This window comes from Spea bombifrons, chromosome 5, assembly GCF_027358695.1.
Source record: "Spea bombifrons isolate aSpeBom1 chromosome 5, aSpeBom1.2.pri, whole genome shotgun sequence".
Taxonomy (NCBI): domain Eukaryota; kingdom Metazoa; phylum Chordata; class Amphibia; order Anura; family Pelobatidae; genus Spea; species Spea bombifrons.
The window spans coordinates 53,631,510-53,656,903 of NC_071091.1; the positions used below are offsets into that span (position 1 = coordinate 53,631,510).

General features: G+C 38.5%; 1 protein-coding gene across 1 annotated transcript; it reads left to right on the top strand.

Moving 5' to 3' along the window:
- Positions 1-8,200: 8,200 nt before the first annotated feature.
- On the top strand, positions 8,201-25,297 carry LOC128497662 (uncharacterized). Its single transcript, XM_053467826.1, has 3 exons — positions 8,201-8,823; positions 9,877-12,437; positions 25,052-25,297. The coding sequence occupies exons 1-3, from the start codon at positions 8,541-8,543 to the stop codon at positions 25,295-25,297; spliced, it is 3,090 nt and encodes a 1,029-aa protein (XP_053323801.1). The 5' UTR covers positions 8,201-8,540.
- Positions 25,298-25,394: the final 97 nt, after the last annotated feature.

Below are 25,394 nucleotides of genomic sequence, written 5' to 3' on the forward strand. Positions count from 1 at the left end.
ACCCAACCAGGAAGTACCAGGTACGCCATCGGTACGGAAGGGGTTAAACAACTTGAGTATCACAATCCATATATTAAACAGAACACTTCCCAAAGTGGTACCATTTTTTTGATGACATGGACTTTGACTTACTGCAATGTTATGTTGCATGAGTGTTAATCACCAATCAATATTCTATATTCTACTAATGCTTTATCCTGATTAGAGCATGTTGAATATTTTGTATTTTCCATTTTATTTTACATTTACTTGCTCTTCCTGTAATTGACACTGATTTTAAGAGCACCTTAAATTATGAAGCAATGATAAAAGCGGTAGGCTTAGACTTATTTAATGACTGAGCTTCGTCTCAGCCCCAACACATATTGCTAATTTGACATTACATATTTAACCTAATAATTGTCAGAAAAGCCTGCTGGCATGGCAATTAAAGAATCAAAGCATTTACACTTTCAGCAGTATTACAGCACTGAAAACTGACGAAGCAGCAAAAAGTAATTGTTAGAGAAAGTTTATAGATAGGCAGTTTTTGGCTATTTTTTCACTATTACTATACATTTATAACTTTTATTTGCCCTCTATTCTACAAATTATACTCACAGATTGGTAAACTCAGTTGAAATTGGACATATATATATATATATATATATATATATATATATATATATATATATTAGCCTCACCATTTTTGCACAAGATCGCAGAGAGGTCAAGTCTGTGGGGATTGGGACGCAGAAAGATTACAGAAGACAGAGGGGAGAAAGAACAAGAAGAAAAAGAACAAGAAGATGAACAGGATTATAGAGAAGAAGTGGAACTGCAAGACATGGTAGCGGTTGGCGGAGAAGGGAGGGAGAAGTTCAGAGAGTGTAAGAGAATGAATGAAAATGAAAGTGTAAGAGGGTGTAAGAGAGTGAGTGAGAGTGACTGTGTACAACAAATTTTCGTCCGAAAGGAATGGGCAGGAAATGGAATTTGTTGCCGAAAACAAATGGGCCAAATCTGAATCATTTTTGGCACATTTGCGTTACTACACTATGTTTTTTTTTATTTTAAAGCTTAATCACATCATTTATACACATCTAAGATGTTTTATTTTGTGAAAAAGAAGTCACATAGATTCACAGTGCAGCTGGTGTTGGGTTAAGTGCCAACTATTTTGCTTGCAAACTTTATCTGTACTTATTTGCTGGTATGCTGATCCCATCAACTGGACCAGATACAGGTCTGGCCACATCTCTGTTTATTTTCTTTGTTTACTTGCCCGTCTTAACCTTGAACTATGTTTCGCTGAATAATATTAGGATTTTGTATCTTTATTCTAGCACTGAAGGGGGCATTCTCAGATGCCACGGTGAACAAGGTCAGAATAATACTTGTTTACTATGCCAAGGACTTAATTCACTTTTATTGTAAAGAAAGGAACTGCACTTACCTACAGTTCCTGTACATTTTGCTTCTTGGATCAATTAACTATGACCTCTTTTACTTAGGGTCACTTGAGGAAACAAACTATTATCTCTATAGACTAACATTCTCATTGGCGCAACATTTTATGGTTCAACATTTCCTACGATGTCTTTCTCCTAGACACTTCTAGCGCTACCATTTCTAAAGCTGAATTCAGATCGACTAAAGTCACTGCAAAAAAACAAACGACTAATAAACAAAACTTGAACAACATGACCGCTCAGTGTATTCACACCTTTGCCTTTTAGTCTTCGTTAGCACAATTATCTGACATGAGAGTTTTACATATCAGCTAAAATTGTACGTAACATCTCATTAGTGCTCGTATAAATTTTGCTAAATAATTAAAATCATCACAACATTAAAATCTGCTAGTTTGTCAAATAAAAAATTAAAATATTCCAGACTCAGTAGAATAACAGGAAAGAAAGGATTATCTGAGAGCTTTTTTTTGCAGTATACTATTGTGTGACAACAGCCATTATGTCCAAATAATGGTTCTAAAAGAAATATAGGGAAAGAGAAGAACGATGTGAATTATGTGTTGACTTCAGATAAAATACAATAATTACTTGGTATTATGATGGAATTGGTAGAGCCCTAGATATAACCGTCTCTGTTGATGGGACTGTTGATGTTCTTTTTTTGAGGTTTACTGCACATAGAGAGTGTTGTAATTTAATTTTAAACTCTCTTGAGAGGTGCACGGTGTCCCTGGAAAGTGACCTTTAAATTCAATAACCAACAACCATGTAATTCTTTCCTTCCTCTTAAAAGTCTACGCGTCTTTCTATGACTGGAGACACCGGCTGTGTGTATAATCTAATAAAATTGCTTCTGGCACTGAAGGTTTAATGGTCACGAATATATTATGCTAAAAAGACAGTTATGGGGTGTACTGGAGACAAAATGAATCGACAAATGATGTAAATGGAACGGTCCTCAATGCTCTAAGTATATTGATTTAGAAGGATAAAGCAGCTTTCAAAAAGTTGCAGGTTGTAAAGAACTTAGTTATATAGGCCATTGATAGGTTATTACTGGCCATATGTTTAGATAAATAAATCACAATCAATTCATGAAAAAGGGTTTTTAGTTTTAACACCAATATATTTACATTTACATCATAAAGTAACTGTTCCTCTTTAACTCCTAGATTAAAAACTTTGGTTTAAATACATTTTTCTAATTATTGTAAATACTGACATGCCTATTATACTATATGCTTAGCGTTTGAGGACTTGAACTGTGCCAGGGGCCAAGCCGGTGTCCATAGCATGCCAAAGTTACCCTTTGGCTCCTTGCCAAAGGCCCAAAGATAACGGGAAATTACAATTTTGGACGCGTTTGTCTAAGCAATAGGCTCGGCATAAGTCACCACTGACTAGCTCAGTTCTACGTATAATTTACAGAGGACCACCCAAACATGATACTAACTAATCCTTTACAAGCCTGGGAATACAGCCAATAGCTTGCATAGCCATTTCAGGTTCTGCCATCTTGTTGTCAATTATGGTGGAACCCAACAAATATGTGTACATTCACAAGCCAATGCACCAGAAGAACCCATACGTTTATTTAAAGTATTATACCCCTATGTTCTTGATTTTAGTAGGTATTGTCCGCTTGCACTAAGTGCATCTAATTTTCTGTAAAATGGGATAATCTTATGACAGGGTTGTAGACACAATGAATCTTCCTTGTGTGCTCATCCGTGTTATTTAGAGTGGGGGATACAGGGAGCTCAGCAGACCTTGGCTAATCTCTGGAATTTCTTTTCAGCAGTTTCCTAGTTGAGTAATCAGCATGAAGAAACATTCACTCTTTTGAATTAACTAATTATGATTAAGGTTTTTCTTTTTTTTTTCAAGCATCCTGTGATTTGTTAAAGGTAAATCAAAGGTGTCCTGGACAAATTCCTACCCCTTTCAGACTACTTGAAAAACAATAGGCTATGAGCAATTTAACCCATGGTGTCACATTGGTGAAATATCAGTTTATGCTTTCCTGCCTCCCTGTAAAGTGCTAACTCTGGCAGTAATGTACTATGGCTGCTTTGTGTTATATAGTGATGGGCTACTTAAAGTCAATATACTTTAATAAACCTGAGGGAACAGGTGGGGGTTAAGTCAAATGGCAGTCTGGATGGGAAAACGTAAGCATTTTGTCCAAGTTCAGTGAAAGTTTGAGCTGTATCACAAAGGATGATGTCAGCCAAGCTTGAAGTGGTTTCTCTGGAGTCAGGGATTCACTTCAATGACTTGAATTAAGTTGTGTTGAAACACATGAAGCATGATGAAGAAACTCAAGTGAAACTACAGACAAGATTTACAATCTGTGGTTTGTCACGGCAAACAACAAAAGTGGCGTCTGATTCTGTAAGAGACCAAGAAAAAAGAAGACAGGTAGCCATATACAATATATCAATAAGGCAACACATTGTCACTATGAAGATAATAAGTCCTAAACTTTACATTTTATTTAATAAACTTGAGTTATAAAAACTATTTTTGTAATACTGGTAGATTTTTACATTTTATATCTAATAATTACATAAAAGAGGAAATCTCACGTTTTTTTAGTCAAGGTTTTGAAATGCTAGAGGGATACAGTAACAATGACATCCTCAAAGTCACGGTAAAAAGGCATTGGATATACTGATCCAAGCACATCTTCTTTAGAGGTCAGTGACTTAACTACATCATTGCTGTCACCATAGTATTATATGCTGTAAAAAGGTCACCTATTAAAAGTAATTTATTGCATTACAACTAATTTAACTTTTTTTTCCTGTTTGTGACTTCTGTTGCTTGTAGTAAAATAAAAACAGCAGATATAGCAGTGAGATGATAAAACTTTTTACTTTTTTATCTTTACTTTTCTTGTTTAATACAAGTTTGAAAAGAATATTTTTACTCTTCCTGTTTCCTGCAGAAAAAGATAATATACATATTTCATGTTAATGATTGCAGCTATTCTGCCACATTTTACATAATCGTCCTTATTATTAACTACTTTAAATACTGGAGATTTTGGATCCTTTTTTTCATAGTATAATGGACAGCTTTGAGTTGACATGGATACCCGGTGGCAGACAAATGAAAAGCTGCTTAATTTTCTTCTACCCTGTCTTCTCTAAACGAAGAATAATGTGATTAGTGTTTTAGAGTTAAGGAAGAAGACAGCAAAGTATGAGACGATCTAAATGGAACTTTTGTAGAGGACATGAGAAGAGGCTACAGCCCACACTGACCTCTAGTTTTCAGTATCCTTGCTTTTCTGTACTCAATTAGACTTATAGACATTAACAGAGATAGAGATTGATGACATCAAATAACACTGTCTACAGTTTTCAAAGTCTTTGCCTATGGCTGGAGCTTTTATAAAACAAAGGCCCTCAGTGTAAGCTGAGAACAGGAGACATTACTTATGAATTCTTTAAAAAAAAAAAAGAGGAGAGAGAGAGTATCTGGTTCCTAAGGAAATCAAACACTTTGTATGAAAATTCTGAATGTGACAAAAAATACTCTGTGGTGTCATCCTTTTTAAAATGATGATTTGAGGGTTTGAAATACCTGCTAGGTTAATTATATTTTCAAGCAGCTAAAGATGAAAGTACATATGTAACCAAATGGGCCATTTTTGTAGAAAACAGAAATACTCGCGGAAGTAGATAAATCCAGCTTCTTTTCTACTTTAGACATCTCTGTATCGCACAGCTCATTCTTACAGGTGAAATTAGTGTGCTCAACCAAATGTTCGCCGTGGTTTCCTTCTCCTTTTCTGTCTCGTGCTGAGCTTTATTGTTGGTGTTATTTCTGTGTTACATCCCACATACTGTGTACATCATGGTGGAAATCATTGTTGTCCCACTGAAGGCATGCAGGCCAAATCATGATTTTTGTGCTGCATCAGGCCAGCCAAAAACACGAGAAGCATTGTTGTGGTATATTATCAAAACAATGATCATGCCCTCTTTTTTAAGGGATTGCTGGAACAAAACATGTTTGCCATATTGCTCAAATGTGCGGTTGTCAGCTGAGTTTCCATGATACATTCTCTCTTCCTCCTTTTTGAAAGTTTTAAATGGAGGATGAGGCATTATCACAATAGAACCACATGTAATGCAATGTGTTCTATAAAAGAGCTCCCCCTAGTGCCATAGAAAAGGAATACAGTGTAGGGAAGAAAATGTGCCTGTAAATCTTAAAAATAGCTTTGGCCTCTACAAAACAAGTTAAGCCAAAGTTATTTTTAAAAATGTACCCAAAATTGTGAGACGGCAGAATGTATTTCTCAGGGTAGGTAACGCTGCCTATTTGTAGATTGTGATCCGACCACCAAAAATCATCACTGTTCCTTCTTCTGTTTGGGAGCCAAAACTAGCATCCTTACTGCAGAAGCAGTTTGAAATACATTTTTTTTTGTTTCGCACTCGGTCACTGCTGATTGACTCACTCTGACATCATCAACACTCATTCACAGTCCATCACCTCTCAGTTGGGAAGCTACAGAAAATAATGTATAGTTCAGCAGCAAATAAAATTTACTTTGACATATGTCAGATAAGCCAAAGTTATTTTCAAAGTTTACTGGCGCTTTAAGGTTCCTTACCAAAAACCATGATACTAGCTAAGATGGGTTTGAAATACACTCATGATGGATGGACCCAAAAGAAGGGAAACAGGCTTTTTTAGGTTGGCTTATTCTCCTTTAATCCCTTTGAGCCAAAGAAAGAAAAATGTTTGATTGACATTCGTAGTCAATCGAGCTGTTTTCATTAGCTATCAATTTTTTGCATTATATGCGCTAATAACATAATGATTCATTCTGCATTATTGACGTTCCTCTGCTGAGGAATAATATCAGCTAAGCATTGAAATGCTGTGCTACAAATTCTGCTATGCATTTCTTACCGTTTCACTTAAACCATAATAAGGTGTTCTTATTATAAGCATATTTTATGCCATGGTTACTAATGTACTCAGTAAAAGAAGGTCTTACAATGCAATATGACTTTATGAAAACGTGCTCTTGAACAAAATAATAGACTTACTGGTTGAGTCGTATATTGAATGTAATTAATACATCACGCTATGCATTGTATTCATCACCTAAGAAGAATACAGTAACCTATTTTATCCTGCTGAAAGCGATAATAATTATGTGTGCCAAATTATTAGGATTGTTAAAATAGCTGAAGCCTAACCACTACTAATTAAATATTACTATAATTATTTGTATGCACAATTACATAACTATCTTTTTTCAGTTAGATTGGATGATTAGTATATTCTCTCTTGAATTTTAATACATTTTGTCTTCCTATTGCGATATGCACATCTTTATGTGGGAGTGTGGATCGGAATGGGCAGAAATTCAGTGATGTTTTACAAACTTTAACAGGGTTAGCTCTGTTGCCCAGATCAAAATCGCACTGGGTTCAAGTTAATGACCCATCTAAACGTAAGGCATTTATAAAATGATTAACAGATGGTAAAATTACAAGTGAGCAATTCAACGCCTAGGACACATTCAAAAAAGTACACATTTAGCATGCATATCTCATAAAATACAGCATTTCCATGTTTTTAGGACCCAACAATTCCACGTCTAATAGGATTCAAGGAAATTAGCTATATTCACCTGGTCAAGAAGCCCAACCGTTATGTTGAGTCAATGCTCCACTGGGCTGCTCCAATGGAAAGATTCTGGACTACTATCTGAAACCTCTTTGAATGTTTACTAAGATTAGTATGGGGAACTTTAGGCTGAATTTTTACCATAACCTGATCCTTTGTGTAGTCCTTTTATGGGTTTTCAATGAATTCATAACTCCCATATACCCTAAATGGATGTTCCCAGCCATCTTCTGGTCCCATGAGTGGTGCTGAGAAGAATACAATGTGAAATAATTTAAGCAATACATTTTAAAAATGGCTTATTATATTAATTATGCTTGTATGCTTGTTATCATAATTTAACAAACTAAATACTATGTAGTCTATACTTCATATCACAAGGAATAAGAGTTATAACCTTTATGAATGTCATGAATAATTGTGGTATCTCATATTCTGATGTGACTCATATGAAGTAATTGGATGTAAAACATTTATTTGAAGTGAACTTTTCTCTTTAAATCACATAAAATCTAAATATAGTATGTTGTGGAGTATGCAGATTTCTCCTCCTCAATGTAAGTCTGCAAATGCAAAGCATCTCTTTTACACTAATGTCATAAAGACTAACAAAGTCAAGAGACACATAGGGGTTATATCTCACCTAGCAGCATGACTATTTTGTATATATCCAAAACAGATATTGAGGGAATAACAGTTGCTGAGGAAATGAGTATGAAATGTTGGCTTGGTAAGGAAACTAGTAAACCTGAAGTGGTACAAGTAAAATTGCACTAAGTATAGATGATATGTAGTCATTGACAATACATTGGAACACAGTTCAGTAGCCCTTCCTCTAGCCTGATCATTAAAACCAAAACACGTTGATTCAGGTTTGATGCCCAAAAATACAAAAAAACAAACCTTCTGGCTTGTCTGGTGTCTGTAGATGAGTGTTTAATAATGCTTCTACTACCCCTGTCATGCCTCCAGCATCTATATGTACTGTGTAGTGTGCTTAATTACATTGGCACTCCATCTAGTGGCTGGCTTTGCCTTTCAGTATTTTGCCCCTCTGCTGTTCCCATCCCTCCTCAGTGACGTGAGGCATTCTGGGAAAGAGAACTCCATTTTACAGACTGTGCTAAGAAGAGAAAGACTGTAACTTCCATGCTCCCATGTGGCAGCATCGCTGTTTCACCGCACATTTCCTATAATTCAATAAATCTACTGACTTCATCATACAGTCTTGTCTATTGAAAAGTAGGGCAGTTTATCTGCATGTCAAACTACACACACGCCACGGGGTAACGTGTAGCGAGGACAGAACAGTGAAACAGCGGCTACCCAGCCAGTGGGACTCAAGACACAGAGACCTGCTATAGTACAGCTACCTGCTTACATATACACAGCACTCTCTGCACAGCCAGGCATCTTCTTAAAGGCACAATGTCTCAGAAGTCTTCACACAAAACAAGATCTGTTGCTTCTGTCTCCTCAAAAGCTTCATCTATTAGCAGTGCAGCTGCCATTGCCCGCGCAAAAGCTGAAGCAGCTACAACGCGAGCAGCGTTCGCTGAGCAAGAGATGCAATTAAAAATAGAGAAGCCACGCCTAGAAGCAAGATTAGAGAAACTTGCTGCAGAAAAGGAAGCTGCAGCCACCATTGCTGAAGCAGAGTTCTTAGAGGCCATAGAGTACCCCAAAACACAAAGACCTGACAGCATACCAGGTATGAAGCTTAAATCGCAAGATTTATTGCAACGCACGTCAGAGTATGTTAATAAGCTCCCCGGATCAAACAGCAATACTGATCCAGTACAAAAACTAGAACGTGGTATCAACAGTGAAATAGGCACAGTGCAGTATGAAGTGCAATCCCAGGTCAACTACAAGCAAGAGAGCAACCCCGCTGATAAAAACATCATTACAGGCCAAGCAATCGAATTAGATTACCTCACCGATTAATCTCCTGTAATGCCAAGGCAGTATGATATTGGCCAGCACAACCTACAGAATACTAACAGGTATGAACACACCCCATATTCTCACCAGCGTAGTTCACCACCAGTATACCCTGCTGTTAACCAAGCTACATTAGACTTTGCTAAGTTTTTTACAAGGCGTGAACTAGTTGCAAAGGGACTTGTAAAGTTCAATGATCGTCCTGAAGGCTATAGAGCCTGGAGAGCTTCCTTTCAAAATGTCACCAGAGACTTACAACTGTCCTGTAATGAAGAAATGGACCTCTTGGTCAAATACCTAGGGGAAGAGTCAAGCAAACATGCAGCTAGGATCAGGGCTATCAATATAAACTACCCTGAGACTGGCCTTAAAATGATTTGGACCAGACTTGATGAGTGCTATGGCTCAGCAGAGGTAATAGAAAATGCCCTGTTCAAAAGAATTGAGGACTTCCCCAAAATAACCAACAAGGACTATCAGAAACTCAGGGAACTAAGTGACCTACTAATGGAACTTCAAGTTGCCAAATCTGAAGGGGACTTACAAGGACTTGCATTCCTTGACACAGCAAGGGGTGTCAACCCAATAGTCCAAAAATTGCCCTACAACCTACAAGAGAAGTGGATTACCCATGGTTCCACATATAAACATAAACACCAGGTTCAATTTCCTCCATTCTCTGTTTTTGTTGAATTTGTGCATTACCAAGCAAGGATTAGAAATGACCCTAGTTTTGATTTTACGTTGTCATGCGCCACTCCAACCCTCAATCCACGCAAATCATCAGTGACAGTACACAAGACTAATGTTTTTCCTCCAGATTTTATCCACAGGTCTGCAGACCAATCAGAAGTGAAGGTACAGAATCCTAGTAAGCAGTGTCCTATACATCAGAAGCCTCATCCTCTCCAAAAATGTAGAGCCTTCAGAGAGAAACCAGTGGAAGACCGCAAAAGATTCTTGAAAGAGAATGGCATCTGTTACAAGTGCTGTGCATCCACATCTCATTTTGCCAAGGATTGCAAGGTCAGTGTAAAATGCACAGAATGTGACACCACAGATCACCGCACAGCTTTACATCCTGGTCCAGCGCCATGGAGTTCACAAAGCACTTCAAGTGACACTAAGCATGGCGGGGAGGAAGGGAGTACTGCTACAACTTCACCAGTGGTCACTTCACAATGCACAGAAGTGTGTAAAGGAACATTAGACAGCAGATCCTGCTCCAAAATCTGCCTTGTCCGAGTCTATCCAAAGGGACACAAAGATAAAGCTGTAAAAATGTATGCTATCCTGGATGATCAGAGTAATAGATCCTTAGCCCGGTCAACATTCTTTGACATCTTCAAAATTCAAGGACCAAGCACTCCCTACTCCTTAAAAACCTGTGCAGGTACCACATCAACAATGGGAAGGAAGGCAACTGGCTTCCAAATTGAATCCTTAGATGGTCAGACATGCCTGCCCTTGCCTACCATAATTGAGTGCAACCAAATTCCTGACAACAGGTCTGAAATTCCTACACCAGATGTAGCCAGCTACCATGCACACTTAAAGTGTATGGCACATCTTATACCAGAAATTAATCATCAGGCCCAGATAATCCTACTTCTTGGGAGAGATATCTTGCAAGTACGCAAAGTAAGGCATCATATTAATGGGCCCCACAACGCTCCCTTTGCCCAAAGGCTAGACCTAGGATGGGTCATAATAGGAGATGTATGCTTGGGACGCACGCACGCTCCCACCTCTGTGACCAGCATGCTCACAAATATGCTAGAAAATGGTCGCCCTTCTCTTTACCAAGCATGCCACAATAATTTTCATGTCAAAGAACAGCCATACAGCACCCAACTGCTCTGTCCCTACAAAGATCTTCCTTGTGACAGCTATGCAACGTCTAACATTTATGAAGATCAGTTAGGATGTACAGTTTTTCAGAGAACAAAGAAGGACAATCAGGTGGCAATGTCTATAGAGGACAAGTTGTTTTTAGACATAATGCATGATGGATTTGTTAAAGATGAAACTAATAGCTGGGTCGCACCTCTTCCATTCAGGAGTCCCAGACAGCGCCTGCCTAACAACAGAGTGCTTCGGATTAGGAGATCTGTCCATCCAAACCAGTGGCACTATGTACCTACAGACCAGAACCCTAATGATCACGCTACTAGAGCCGTTGCTGCTAGTCATTTGAAAAACACTACATGGCTGTCAGGACCAAAATTCTTGTACAATTTAAAGCAGACCACTACTGAAGCCTTTGAATTAGTGAGTGCAGAATCAGATGTTGAAATCCGCCCTCTAGGTGTCTACAAAGTGCCTACACTTCACACAACGACCTCAGATAGCCGACTAGGATCTCACAGATTCCAGCAATTTTCAACCTGGAAGTCACTTGTTCGAGCTATTACCTGTTTAACTCACATAACTCGCTCATTCAGAAGTATGAGAACTTCTAGTTTGAATGAATGTAAAGGTTGGAATCACTGTACAAAGGTCTATGCAGTATCAGACCTGGAACATTCAAGAAACCACATTATCTTTACTGTTCAACAACAAGCCTATTCTAGAGAGATTGCGTGCCTTACCAACAAAAGACCAATACATAAGGACAGTGTATTGAATAAGCTTGACCCATTTATTGATAGCAATGGCCTACTGAGAGTAGGAGGCCGACTTAAGGAAGCAAAACTGGAGTTCAGAGAGAGAAGCCCTCTTATAATTCCTGGTTATTGCCACATTGCTGCTTTATTCGTTAAGCATTATCACAATGAGGTCAGACATCAAGGAAGACTATTTACGGAAGGAGCCTTAAGAACTGCTGGCCTATGGATTATCAGTGCAAAGAGGCTCGTAAGCAGTATCATCTTCAAATGTGTCACCTGTCGCAAACTTCGAGGTCTACACCAGACACAAAAGATGGCTGATCTGCCTGCAGACAGACTTGGCACAGAACCTCCTTTCACCAATGTTGGCCTTGATGTTTTTGGACCTTGGTCAGTCACCACGGTACGTACTAGAGGTGGTCAAGTTAACAGTAAACGCTGGGCAGTCATATTCACCTGTATGTCTATCAGAGCTATTCATATAGAGGTCATTGAGTCTCTAGACACCTCGAGCTTCATTAATGCTCTCAGGCGTTTTATTGCTATTCGAGGCCCTGTGAAGCAAATCCGTTCAGACAGAGGTACTAACTTTGTTGGAGCAGCCAAAGAATTAAAAATTCCCTCAAATGTGGACTACAAAAGTGTTGAGAGATTCTTGAGTATCCAAAGTTGCACATGGACATTCAACCCACAACATTCTTCACATATGGGAGGATCCTGGGAAAGAATGATCGGCATAGTTCGAAGAATTCTTGACTCTATTTTTCTACAGGTAGGCCAAACAAGACTCACCCATGAAAGTCTAACAACCTTTATGGCATAAATTGCAGCTATAGTAAATGCAAGACCTCTCACTCCAGTCCTTAATGATCCTGAGGAACCTTTTTTGTTGACTCCGGCTTTTTTGCTTACTCAAAAAACAGAGACGTTCAGTGCTCCTTCGAGAGAGTTTGATGCCAAAGATCTGTATAAACGTCAATGGCGACAAGTGCAAAGACTTGCAAATACCTTCTGGAATTGGTGGCATCCATGGATACCAGGCGGGAAGTGTCATGCCTCCAGCATCTATATGTACTGTGTAATGTGCTTAATTACATTGGCACTCCATCTAGTGGCTGGCTTTGCCTTTCAGTATTTTGCCCCTCTGCTGTTCCCATCCCTCCTCAGTGAAGTGAGGCATTCTGGGAAAGAGAACTCCATTTTACAGACTGTGCTAAGAAGAGAAAGACTGTAACTTCCATGCTCCCATGTGGCAGCATCGCTGGTAAGCCTGTGGACTTACTCCACAGTTATTCTCAGTCACAGCTGCCACCAGTTACACAGACTCTTATATTCAGGAGCAGCAGCTGTATTTGTCTTAAGTTGTGACTAGCAGACCAGTTCTCCACATGTCATCTATGTTATTACATGTTATGTTTCAGCCATCTTGTATTATGCTGACATGTTAGTTGTATATGAACATGTGCTTATTCATGTTTTCTGCTCTATTGTTTTCTAGTTTCACCGCACATTTCCCATAATTCAATAAATCTACTGACTTCATCATACAGTCTTGTCTATTGAAAAGTAGGGCGGTTTATCTGCATGTCAAACTACACACACGCCACGGGGTAACGTGTAGCGAGGACAGAACAACCCCCTTAAATTTAAAATGGAATAAAAAGCAACACTATTATCTAAAGGACAGTTTAGAAAATGGTTAGTTCGGAACAGAGGCATTCTGTAGCCGGAATCATCATGATAAAATAGAGAGGAAGAACCTAGTCCACAAAGTAAGCTGCTTTTTTCCTTATTGTTCATGTATGGATTCTACTTTGAGCTGAAAAATACTTGTTTCTGACACCATTTTGTGTCAATTTTGAATATGGCTTCCGGAATAGCACAACCAACAAAATTAGTACACTTTGAAAGGTGTAGAGCAGTAAGAAAAAGAAAACAAATGAAACATTAACCCCTTCCGTACCGATGACGTACCTGGTACTTCCTGGTTGGGTGTCACTCACAGACCGGGACGTACCAGGTACGTCATCGATGATGCGCGACCCATTCTAGTTTTGTCATACCCTGAATATATGTATAAATTGCATAAATTGTTGGCGCTATATAAACAAAAGATAATAATAATATACTGTACATAGATGCATATCACAACAATTTATAAGCTGTATTTCATTTCAGAAAACATGTGTAAGTTGATCATTCAAAAGCGAGTCAGGTTGCTTTAGGCTTGCCACATAAATTTTGAAAAAACGTGTAGGCAGCAACAGGCTTTGTGGTTATTTTACCATGGCTCCAATGACTCCTCCAAGCTATGTTATAAAAAGACGTTTCTAGTCTTAACTTGGCATCTGCTTTATTTACTTAATTTGTTACTGGTATAACTGATGATTATAATGTTTAAGCAGCAGGGCATCTGCATTTTTCAAACTGGTATCAAATGCGGAAAAAAAGGTTGGTAATTTGGTTTCTTACATCTGCTGCCATTTAGAGGTTAATGATGCAGTCTAACGTAGAATGCAAATTAACACCAGTAAGAGATACAGTAGGTTGGTGATTGATGCCTTTGTGTTCTGAAGTATGTTGAGACATTTGTTTTGGTGTTTGGAAATTATATATATATATAAGCTAGAGATCTCATTTATCTGCCTTGCGCCAACACAATAATAATACATCATGCTTTACTTATTCCCTTTACTTGTCAGATAGCATATACAGGAAAACGGGAAAGCATATTTACTATCACTGCAAAACTATCCTCATGACCTCAAAATCAACAATTTTTTTACACAATTTCAGAGTTGGCCCAACCAGAAACTACATTGCCACTTATATCGCAAGTTTAACGTGTCTTGTCAAGATATGCCATAATTGGCTAGCTTACCCACTGAACAGTGAACACTGTTTTCCTATGAAACACAAACTAATTTGAAATATTCTACTTATTCTTGCTACTAAAATAATATAATTCGTGGGTGAAACATATGTCTTTAGCCATTGCCCCCCCTTACCTGCTCTTTCCTGCTATTGTCACACTTTTTATCATACATTTCAAAACCCAAGGTAATACTGGTTTTGACTACTTTGCTGCAAAAAAAATGTGCTAAGAACATTAAAAAAAACATACAGCTTTGACCTTTTGTAATCAACCATATTATTCTGGATAATCATATGTCATATTTAGTTAACATAACAAGCAAGATTTCATCAAGCACTCCTGTAGTATCTGTATAGACGCTACAGAGTAGGGTTGGACTGGGACTGAAAAGTGCCCCTTCCACTTTAAGGCCAGTGGCTGCTGGTTGGATATGAAGGGAAGGACATTAAGCTTTCATATTCTAGCAGCATGAGTTAAATTAAACTACTTCAGGCCTCAACCTGCTGCCGAAGCAGAATTAAGTGTAAGTATTCGGCACATCTGCCCATACGTGCCAGGTGGCCAGGCCAGGCCTACTGTAGGATCTCTAACACGGATCCTTGCTGTGGTGCCTGTTTGCCGCTTATTTTGGGTGTAAAATAGTTTTGCTTCTTGTCTGTATGTAACTACTGCATGTATTGTCCCTGAATATCTCTAATAATATTAAGGTCCTGTCAGTGGAAAAAAAATATCTAATCTATCACCAGATATAGAGGACGAAGACAAATATGATAGAAAGGAGAGAAAGGAGTAGTTTTCCCCAAGAAGGTATTACAGAAAAATATGTACTGTATGCTGATATATTTTGGATCAGGCATGTAAAATCTAGAACTAGACTCTCGTTCTCACCTTGCATGGACATGAAAGTGTAGACTAGAGTGAATTTGAGTCAGAAAATGATTCCTTAATATGGGTCAAATGCCTGTATTCCAACACATTTTGGAATACAACAGTGCATTTAAACTGGCATGATAATAGAATCAATGGTTTCCTATAAAAAAGAAAATACTTAATCTTAATCCTAATAGACTTTTTAGGTGTCCAAGATATTTTCTTTGAAGTTCATTTTTGTTTTCCCAACATAATATAAACAACAGCATCCCTCAGCAACATTTAAAACCCCTACTGAGTTGCAAGTGTACAATGCATCAACGTGAAATCAACATAAGGGGGGATTTCAAGTAAGTGAATATATTAGATGAAAACAACATTTGCATGCTTTAGATCATTTACATTTTTTGTAATATCTCTTAGCAACTTTTATATCCTGTTTAATGTTAGAACATCTTTAATGACTCTGATTTCCTTAAAAATGACAAAAAGTATATCGCATCTAGATTGCAGATTGTTTTGAATATTTTATCTATGTATTTATGGAAAAATGTGATGCCATTATCAAAATAAACTGAAATTAAATCCAGTATATGGAATGATTTTAAATTAGTATCCATCAAAGGGAAATTGAAGGCATGCCATACTGTATAAGGGTTTAAGACATTATGCATGAGCTAATAGATGCAATGATTATCTAAGAACACAATTATTTCAAGGAAAAATATATTACAGTAATACAATTTTTAAGGAATCAGAGTAACACTCGAATAATTCTTTATAATCTTTGGGTACTAATCCACTGCTTAATCTTTTTTATGTTGTAGTGCGACCTCTAATTGCGCCTTAAGTACTCTAAGATTTAGTGATAATTATTTACTGTGTGCTGCCATGGAATGTGAGCGCCCATGTCTCCAGTAAACTCTAACCAAGGCACAACTGAGGCCCCTGACAAAATTGCTTAAAGCCATCATGTCCAAAGCTGCCTCCAGATCTGCAGTGACAGCATCTTATCTTTACAGGGTAATTGTGAGTGACAGGGGCAAGCAAGGAACAAGAAGAGGACATTCAATAATATGTAAAAAAAATGCTGCATTTCAGTCTCATGAACTATAGTATGTCCTCTGTAAGTAGTTGAACAACTAAAAGTTTCATCTTCTATACAATACAACATAAATGGAAAGCATTTCAAGATGCTTTTCTTGTGGATTTTATAGGAAATTGGCAGTTTTAGTAAGAGTTACTTATTTGTTGTGTTCCTGTTTTATAAGTACCTTCTGTATGTCCAGCTGGGTCTATCCCCTAAACCAGGGGTAGGCAATCTTCGGCTCTCCAGATGTTGTGAACTACATTTCCCTTGATGCTTTGCCAGCAGTATGACTGTAAGAGCATTATGGGAGATGTAGTCCACAACATCAGGAGAGCCGAAGATTGCCTACCCCTGTCCTAAACCAACAATTGTAAACATAAATAAACATAAACATTTGAGGTCACTTAGCGGTTTCCATGGAAAACAAGGAAGTTTCTAACAGGGCTAACATAACCACAAAAGGGCTTTCTATTGATCAATTAGCCTTTTAAACTTAAACTTGGATTAGCCAACACAACGTGCCATTGCAACACAGGAGTGATGACTGCTGATAAAGGGCCTCTGTACGCGTATGAAGATATTCTATTAAAAGTCATCTGTCCCCAGCTACAATAGTTATTTACAACATTAACAACATCTACACTGTATTTCTGATCCCGATTATAGGCCGCACCCTTAAAGTTTGGTGCTATTTATTTATTTTTAAAGAAAAAATACACGAGTGGAATAGTAAAACAGTATTTTATCGGAATACATGTATTTTAAAAATGTTTGTATCTATTATGCAGCATAGTCAGCATAGGTTCTATACAAACAGAAACTTGGAAAACCTATAGCCATTTTAAGCCCCCCCCTTAATTCATAATGCACCTTACTTATAGATATGCCCCTCTGCCCCCCAGATATGCCATTCTGCTCCCCGATATGCCACTCTGCTGATATGCTTTATGCCCCCCCAGATATGCCACTCTGCCCCCTGATATGCCACTCTGCCTCATGATATGCTTTATGCTCACCTGATTTGCCACTCTGACCCCCTGATTTGCCACTCTGCTGCCCTGATATGCCACTCTGACCCCCAGATATGCCACTCTGTTTCCTAGATATGCCACTGTCCCCCCTGACCTACCAATGCATCCCCAGACTCCCTGGTGTCTAGTGGAAACAGGCGGTTTGCGTGATGCGCTCAGACAACCTCCGCTGCTGCTGGCCGGTATTTGTGCTGGGGCTTCTATAATGGAGAACCGGAAGGTCATGAAACGCTGGGGCTTCTATGGCGGAAGTACCAGAAGCAGCGGGGGTTGTCTGCATCCCTCAGATGTCTACCGGCTGCCAGATAGGCGGATTCAGGTCTCCAGCAGCGCTGCGGGGATCCCGATCCTAACCCTGGTGCTTGCCCAGGGCTAAATGGAAAAGAAAAAAAACCAGCTGCCCGGCGCCCGGAACTACATGTCCTGGGCGTCTGGCGATATGAGCTGGGCATCCCTGTGCTAAACCCCGATTATAGGCAGCACCCCCCACTTAAGGTGTGGGGGGGAGTGTGGCCTATAATCGGGCACATACGTTATATATATATATATATATATATATATATATATATATATATATATATATATATATATATAGTGAGACTGTATAGCCCCTGGGAGATGTTCTGTGTGTGTATACTTGTGTATGGGTCTCTGGAGTGGAGCATTTGGACAGCAGAGTGAGCCAATGCTCGTACTCCAATAGCAGACTAGATGCCCAAGCTGGGTTTGTAGGTTCCGACTCAGGACACTGATGAAGCCCTACATCAGGCAAAGGTACTGAGCATTAAAACCTCCTGGAGCCTGACAATCAGAGAGACATGTTGGGAAAGGAAATTCCCCAGTGCTTCCAGGCGAAGAAGAGGCGCTGAAGAAGATCTCCAAGCCAAGTTTGGCAAACCTGCCAGGACGCATGTGTACCATGTGTGCGTGGGGGGAGGGGTGTTTTAGATCCTTGCTTAGCTGGGTCTAACAGGAAAGTGAAGTGAATAGTTAAGCTGGTCAGTGTGGGCCAGCAAAGAACAGCCACAGAGAACTCCAATGGTACCTAGGATTTATTTTTATGATTTTGTTTTGGGGATACTTTGTGTTTTACGTACAAGCAAATAAATCACAGTTTGCTGCAAATCAATGTTCCTGAGCCTTAGTCCCCTAGTGGACTGTTCTTAAGATCCCTATAATGGACATTTATAACCCTCATGCTACAAGGTTTGTCACAATATACACAATATATATATAGCATGAATTAGATCATTTGTTGGTTCAGCTCATCTTGTAACTATTATTGTTATCATTTAAATTTAGCCCTTTTTTTTAGAAATGACTCCAGGTTTTGCCTTGGTAAGTACTACCACCTCAGTTTTATACCATTGTGGAGCCAAAACATACCATTATTTCCACACCTTGCAATTCATCTATAAACATTCTCTCAATATGCAATTAATATTGGTATATATTTATGAGGATTTTTTTAAATAATGAAGTCAACATAATTACTTATTCAAATAATAATAATTATTATCTTTTATTCAATATATATATATTCAAAGGGGATGACAAGACTAGAATTGACAGACTAAGACAAACCGATACGTTAGGTGGAGAGAGCCTTGTTCGCAAGCTTATAAATATGGGTGAAAAACAATTCCTTTGAATTCCTTAAGCCACTGCCTGCCTCACTGTATAATTCTTTTGTGTTGGTCCTACTACCACATAGGATATTTGTCACATTCCTGTCTTTTCTGATTAGTTACTGCCAAAGTACGACTATCAATCAGAAAAGACAAGGCTTTCCTTCCCACCAGCGACCATGATTTAATGCGGTAAATGGGGCTAATTTGCTAACCTGAGGCAAACCTTTACTGGCAAATAACCAAATTTCAAAAATTCTAGCTGTGCCAGTAAATTTCTGTACACTTGGCAAAACACCCAGAGTTAATGTACGTTTCAGCTGTCTTTTTTATTGTAGTGACAGACACTGTTTTAGATAATTATATCATGCAGAGTATGATTTTCACAGGTGAAATATTATCAGTATGATCACATTACATATTAAAAATGATGCAGAGAAACATAAATTTGCGCAATAAATCCGACTGTTTGTCATTACCAATACATTTTAGTCTTACTCACTGCAGAAGCGTTAGTCACAATGGTGTCACAAAAATCAGCCTTTCTGCATAAACGAACACTGAACACTGATAAATGCTTCTGTTAAATACGACAGAAAAGTTATCTTTTCTCTGATGGACTGTCTATTGATCTCCCTTTCCCTGTCCTACTGTTTGTAATATATATATCTATTCTGTGGCTTATAGCAGGTGTGCTACTTTTCCCAAATCCCTCCTTGTATTGTGGTGTATGTTTAGTTAAAGTTCGAAAGCTTGGGGTTATTTAGGTGTTTTAATGGAAACAAGGGGATTTCTAGTTATGCTAACATAATTGCAAAATGGTTTTCTAATGATCGTTTAGCCTACGTGGATTAGCTAATACAATGTGCCATTGGAACAGAGGAGTGAGGCTGCTGAGTAAGGGCCTCTCTGTATGACCATGAAAGATCAGCTGTTTACTCCTAAAATAATCATTTACGGCACTAACCTTTTCTGATCCGTTTCATATTATTTCAAGGACATTTCTAAGTGACCCCTACATTTTAAACAGTACTGTATGGAATGGGGTTTACATACTAAATTAAGCAATATATATATATATGTATGTATTAAAACCTACATTTTGTGTAAACCACATGAAGGGGCCCATCTGGACTAGTTAAGGGCATACTAGCAGGTAATCCAACTGGGGCCTGGGGAGGGACGTACCTCTTTTATTCTGGAGCCATAGTGATTAACTTTTCCCACCCCTTATTGTTAAAGTTATATATTTCTTAGCCTTTTGCTGTTTCTCTGTTTCAAATGCTCCTTTTTAGTCACATTGGCTGTGATTTCCCCCTAACCAGCGTGTAGGGGAGATCTCTGATATGGGCAGTATGCCTGACAGGCCTGGGGTGACAAGTCTAGTGGGCGACTGATGGCACCCACTGGGCTGGGGCTCTTCGTGTTTGCGGTTTGAACCACCTGCTGGGCTTTGCCTGGCAGCTGGCAGGCCGTTACATGTTTTTTTATTATTGTTAAACTGCTTAATAAAGCTGTGGCTAACATCCTTACCCACACATTTGTGTTGTTTCTTGTTACCTAAGGTGGGGGGCAGCTTTGGTATATGTATGGTTGCATGGTCTAGACCATGGGCGTCCAACCTGTGGCTCTCCAGCTGCTGCAGGACCACATCTCCCATACTCCTCAGCCAGCCCCATAGCTGAAAGAGCATTATGGGAGATGTAGTCCTGCAGCAGCTGGAGGGCCGCAGGTTGGACACCCCTGGTCTAGACCTAAGCAGTCAAGGTATCTTAACTCAAGGAGTCAATGTCCAATAATTTATCCCTCATCTATTATGAGATTTCTGTCGTTTATTGGTTTAGGCAGCTTTTGTAAGGTGGGGATCACTTCAGGATAGGAAAATGCTTAGACAATGCTGACTTTTCCACAGGCTACCGCTGATATTAGTCTCCCTACGTCAAAGTTTTAAATTAAATATCTCAAGAACAATTCCACTGACTGCAAGCACAACTATATGTATTTTAATAAATTAATATAGCTGCGCAAAAAGCTGTGGTGCTGACAGTTCCCTTTTCAGTAAAACCGTGAGTGTTAGTTTAGTTCCATAAACAAGTGTCATCTTTGATAACTGAAATGTGTGGGAGGTGTGCCCTTAACATGAAATTACATGATTAGGAAAATACACCTCCCAAGATTTCTAATGTCCAAAGATGTACACTTGAGAAGTTTGATTAATGGTTTAGTTAAGGGATAGGGCTTTTTAATGTTTTTTTTTGTGAATTTTATATATATACATTTTGTTCACATCTTCTGCCATTTGTGTACACATTATTGTCAGTGGTGTCTTAAGCCTAGGGTGTCACAAACTGGGTAAACAGATCTGGTAGGAGCCCAGGTACAGGGGATACCAGGGGTTCTATCTGTACCCCACGATGCATGATGACTTGGGGGTTGTTACAGACAGGCGCAAGAAACAAACCACAGGCAGAATATGGTGATATGATCTGTATTGCAGATGATGATATAAACAACAAATACGAGTGGGACGCATGACAGGTAGCCCTCTGAGTGGGGCGCATGACAGGTAAGCCCACTTGGCAGGGCTCATAGCAGGGACAAGTCAGGATCAGGTACTCAGGAAGCCAAATAGCAAGTCAAGAATCAGGTACACAGGGCCAGAGCAAAACGGTCCACCAACTTCAATGCAAAGGCCCTGACTGAAGAGCTGGGCAGGTTTAAATAGGCAGGCTTGATCCAGGTAACAGGGTTCAGCTGAACATAGTAATCAGGTCTGGGTGCTTCAGAGTGGGAAGGGCGGCCACTAGTGGTTGCTGAAGGAAAAGAGCAGCACAGAGGCTTGAGTATTCCAGGCTGCGAAGGGTGGAACATGACATAGGGTGGCAGCTCCAGTCGGGTGGCAGTACAACACTTATCCTTGAAATTAGATATGTTCTTTATAACTGGCCCGAATACACTATGGAGCACTGTGCATAACCAAGCAGAGCCTCCATAGTGACCTTCCTCTACGCCACACATGCATCCTGTTGAGATATGACATCATATCCACGGAGGAAAATGGTAAAGGGTAGCTGAGGAGCTGCCCTGGGTCAGGCCTATCCCAGCGACCAGCCAGGATGTGTTACTGTGATACACTTATAACCACCAAACTTTCTAAACTCTAGAAAAGAGGTAGCAAAGAGGAGATAAGAGGCACAGAGAAAATAGGGAAAACATACAACTTTTATGAAATAATTGGGAATATTTAAAATATTTATATTGTTAATGTAGGAAATAAACATAAAATAAATGCTGATCTGGCCACAGGGAGATTCATATGCATAGGAGTTAAAATGCAACCATTAGCGAGCTGGAAATCATATACTATAGCGATAGAAATAGTTTTTTATGACCTATTAAGGGAATTTTGTTAATTTCATTAAACCTCTGTTTTTAAATATTAATATGATTTAATATACATTATTTGTTACTATAGTATACTTAATATTACACAGCGTATAACTTTAAGCTGAATTGTGCTGTTCTAATTAAAAGGGTGATGCCATAAAATAATTGTAATGTAATCATGGTCCCAGTAAAAGTCATAAACTCTATTCCAAATCCTTTATTAGTTAAAAAAAAAAAACGACTGCCCCTACAGCCTTTGGTTGGGGAAATCTAATGTTAAAACGAAAAGACAGCAGCTCTACAAGTGTTTCCTCAAACTTAAGTGGTTGCGATTAACCCACCTGCAAGTCTCTAGATCTGCTTCATCAATAAAAAGTTTGTTTAATGAGTTAATGGTCTTGATTCAATGACCTACCTAAACCTTCATTTACTTCAATAGTGTAACAAAAACCACATTTAGCAATTCAACAGCCTGACTAAAACTCATCTACTCACATACCCACCTGGTGTAAAATCTCTATTTTCCTTTCTTTTTCTAAATAGCCTTCGTTCCTTAGCCCAATGAACATCCACACAGAGGCAATGTGTAACAGTCTCATATTGTAGTTCATGTAGGTTATTTGGAAAGGTTTTTGCAAGTTGACCACCCCAGTATCGGGGAAATGGGGAGCTACAATGTTTTGTATTTTATTTATTTTTTATCTAATTGGTGGTTAATTGGCCGTTGTCATGGCCGTTTTCATGACACACATTGTGTGATTACATGATATGGTCTCTTACTACTTACTACATGAATTTTGGCTACAAACAGTTATTAATTTCCTTTTAGTCAGGTGCATTGAATTGGTACATTCATACTGTGTTTAGAATGGCCAGTCTATATTTTGTCTATATGATTTAGTCAGGTCAAAGAATGAAGCCTAATATATCTGGCCAATAGCCTATAATCCTATAACCACATGTGTGTGTATATATATATATATATATATATATATATATATATATATATACACACGTTTAGAGTCATGTGTGAGGTAAGGCTAACGTCAGACAGTCCTGAGTAGGAGGGCAAGTGAGTTGGAACTAGTTGTGGCCAAAAGCTGCTCCTCTGCCGAATGTGACCCAGGGGGCATTGGGTCGAATTAGGAGACTTCCCATGTGCTCATGACACTTCACATGTCCAACAATGTTCTAAGCCATTCCAATCTCTAACAATTATTATATAGTAAAATCATTGTATTAATAATATGCATTATTAATGCAAAAAAAAAATTAAACAATTAACAATTGTTTGAATTGGTGTAGTTGAATCTACATTCTCTTCTTATTTTTTTGGTGCTATTGGTAACATAAAGTATTTTATGAAATTATTACATGTTTCTCATTGTGATGTGATTCCTGCATGTTTTGCCATCATTATGTATAGTTTGACTGTTTTGAGATCCTATTCTTGCATGCCTAGCATTCTACTGCTGAACGATAATGAATGCCTACCCTACAGCAGGATAAACAAGCTTTCTATTTCTCTTGTGGTACCCCCCTATCCTGATTTGAAAGAGTGCCTTCATCACTAAACTCTCATTTATATGTGCATTTTTTATCTTGTAAATTTACATGTTACTAGACACACCAGCTGTTCCAAGTACCTAACCATCCGCGTTTGATACTATTATACAATGATTTTCTTTGTTTGTGTTTTACAGTGACATGTTGTAGTGAATTTATTTAACATATATTTCCCCATTGTTCCTGCACAATTTACGGTATGAAGGTTAGCAGTGGGTTAAACATGCAAAATGGTGATTCATTTGTATTTTTATTTGTTTACTAAATATGGCTCCACATAATTTCATTGCTGCCACCTAGTAAATTGGAAATTGAGTGAAAACATAATAAGCCAAATTAAGTGACCCATCTAAACCTTAATTGGATTTACTAGAGGTGAATAACTTTTTTGATGACCTTTCTAAATATATTTTTGGGGATAGAATCTTGACAACAAACCCTAAAAATAGCTATAATGAAAGCTAACGGAAATATTTAGCTAAAGCTAAATATACAGCTTTACACTGTGTGCAAAAGTTAGTATTTTGACTATATCATCATTTTTATGCATATTATCCAACTGAAATGCTTATTGGATTTAAGCATATCAGATGATGTGTATCTGTGTAATGAGGGAGGATGTGGCCTAAGGAGATGCACACCCTATGACAAGGTGTGCATAATTATTAGGCCTCTTAATTTTCTCTGGCAAAATGGGCAGAAAAGAGATTCTGATTCCGAAAGGTCAAACGTTGTAAAATGTATTTCATAGGGATGCATCACTCTTGAAATTGCTAAGACATTTGGGTGTTATCACAGAACCATCAAACGTTTTGTTTGCAAATAGTCAACAGGGTTGCAAGAAACATGTTGAAAAAAAAGATTATTAACTGAGAGTTGTGAAGAATCAAACATAAAGCTACCAGCAACCCATTATCCTCCAGTACTGTCATATTCCAGAACTGCAACCTACATGCAGTGTCCAGAAGTACAAGGTGTTCAGTGCTCAAAGACACAGTCACTGTACAGAAAGCTGAAACCCGACCACCACTGAACGTCAAGTTGAAATGCAAAGACTGGACCAAGAAATATCTGAAGACAGATTTTACAAAGCTTTTATGGACTAATGAGATGAGAGTGACTCTTGACAGTCCAGATGGATGGGCCCGTAGCTGGATCAGTAATGGGCACAGAGCTCCACTTTGACTCAGAAGCCAGCAAGGTGGAGGAGGGGTACTGGTATGGGCTGGTATTATTAAAGATGAGCTAGTTGGACCATTTTGGGTTGAAGATGGACTCAAAT

Coding starts and splice junctions, on each gene's coding strand:
- LOC128497662 (XM_053467826.1), top strand. CDS start 8,541: ATGTCTCAGAAGTCTTCACACAAAACAAGATCTGTTGCTTCTGTCTCC. Junction 8,824..9,876: donor AAGACCTGACAGCATACCAG/GTATGAAGCTTA, acceptor TTTTTCCTCCAG/ATTTTATCCACAGGTCTGCA. Junction 12,438..25,051: donor TTGACTCTATTTTTCTACAG/GTAGGCCAAACA, acceptor GTCATATTCCAG/AACTGCAACCTACATGCAGT.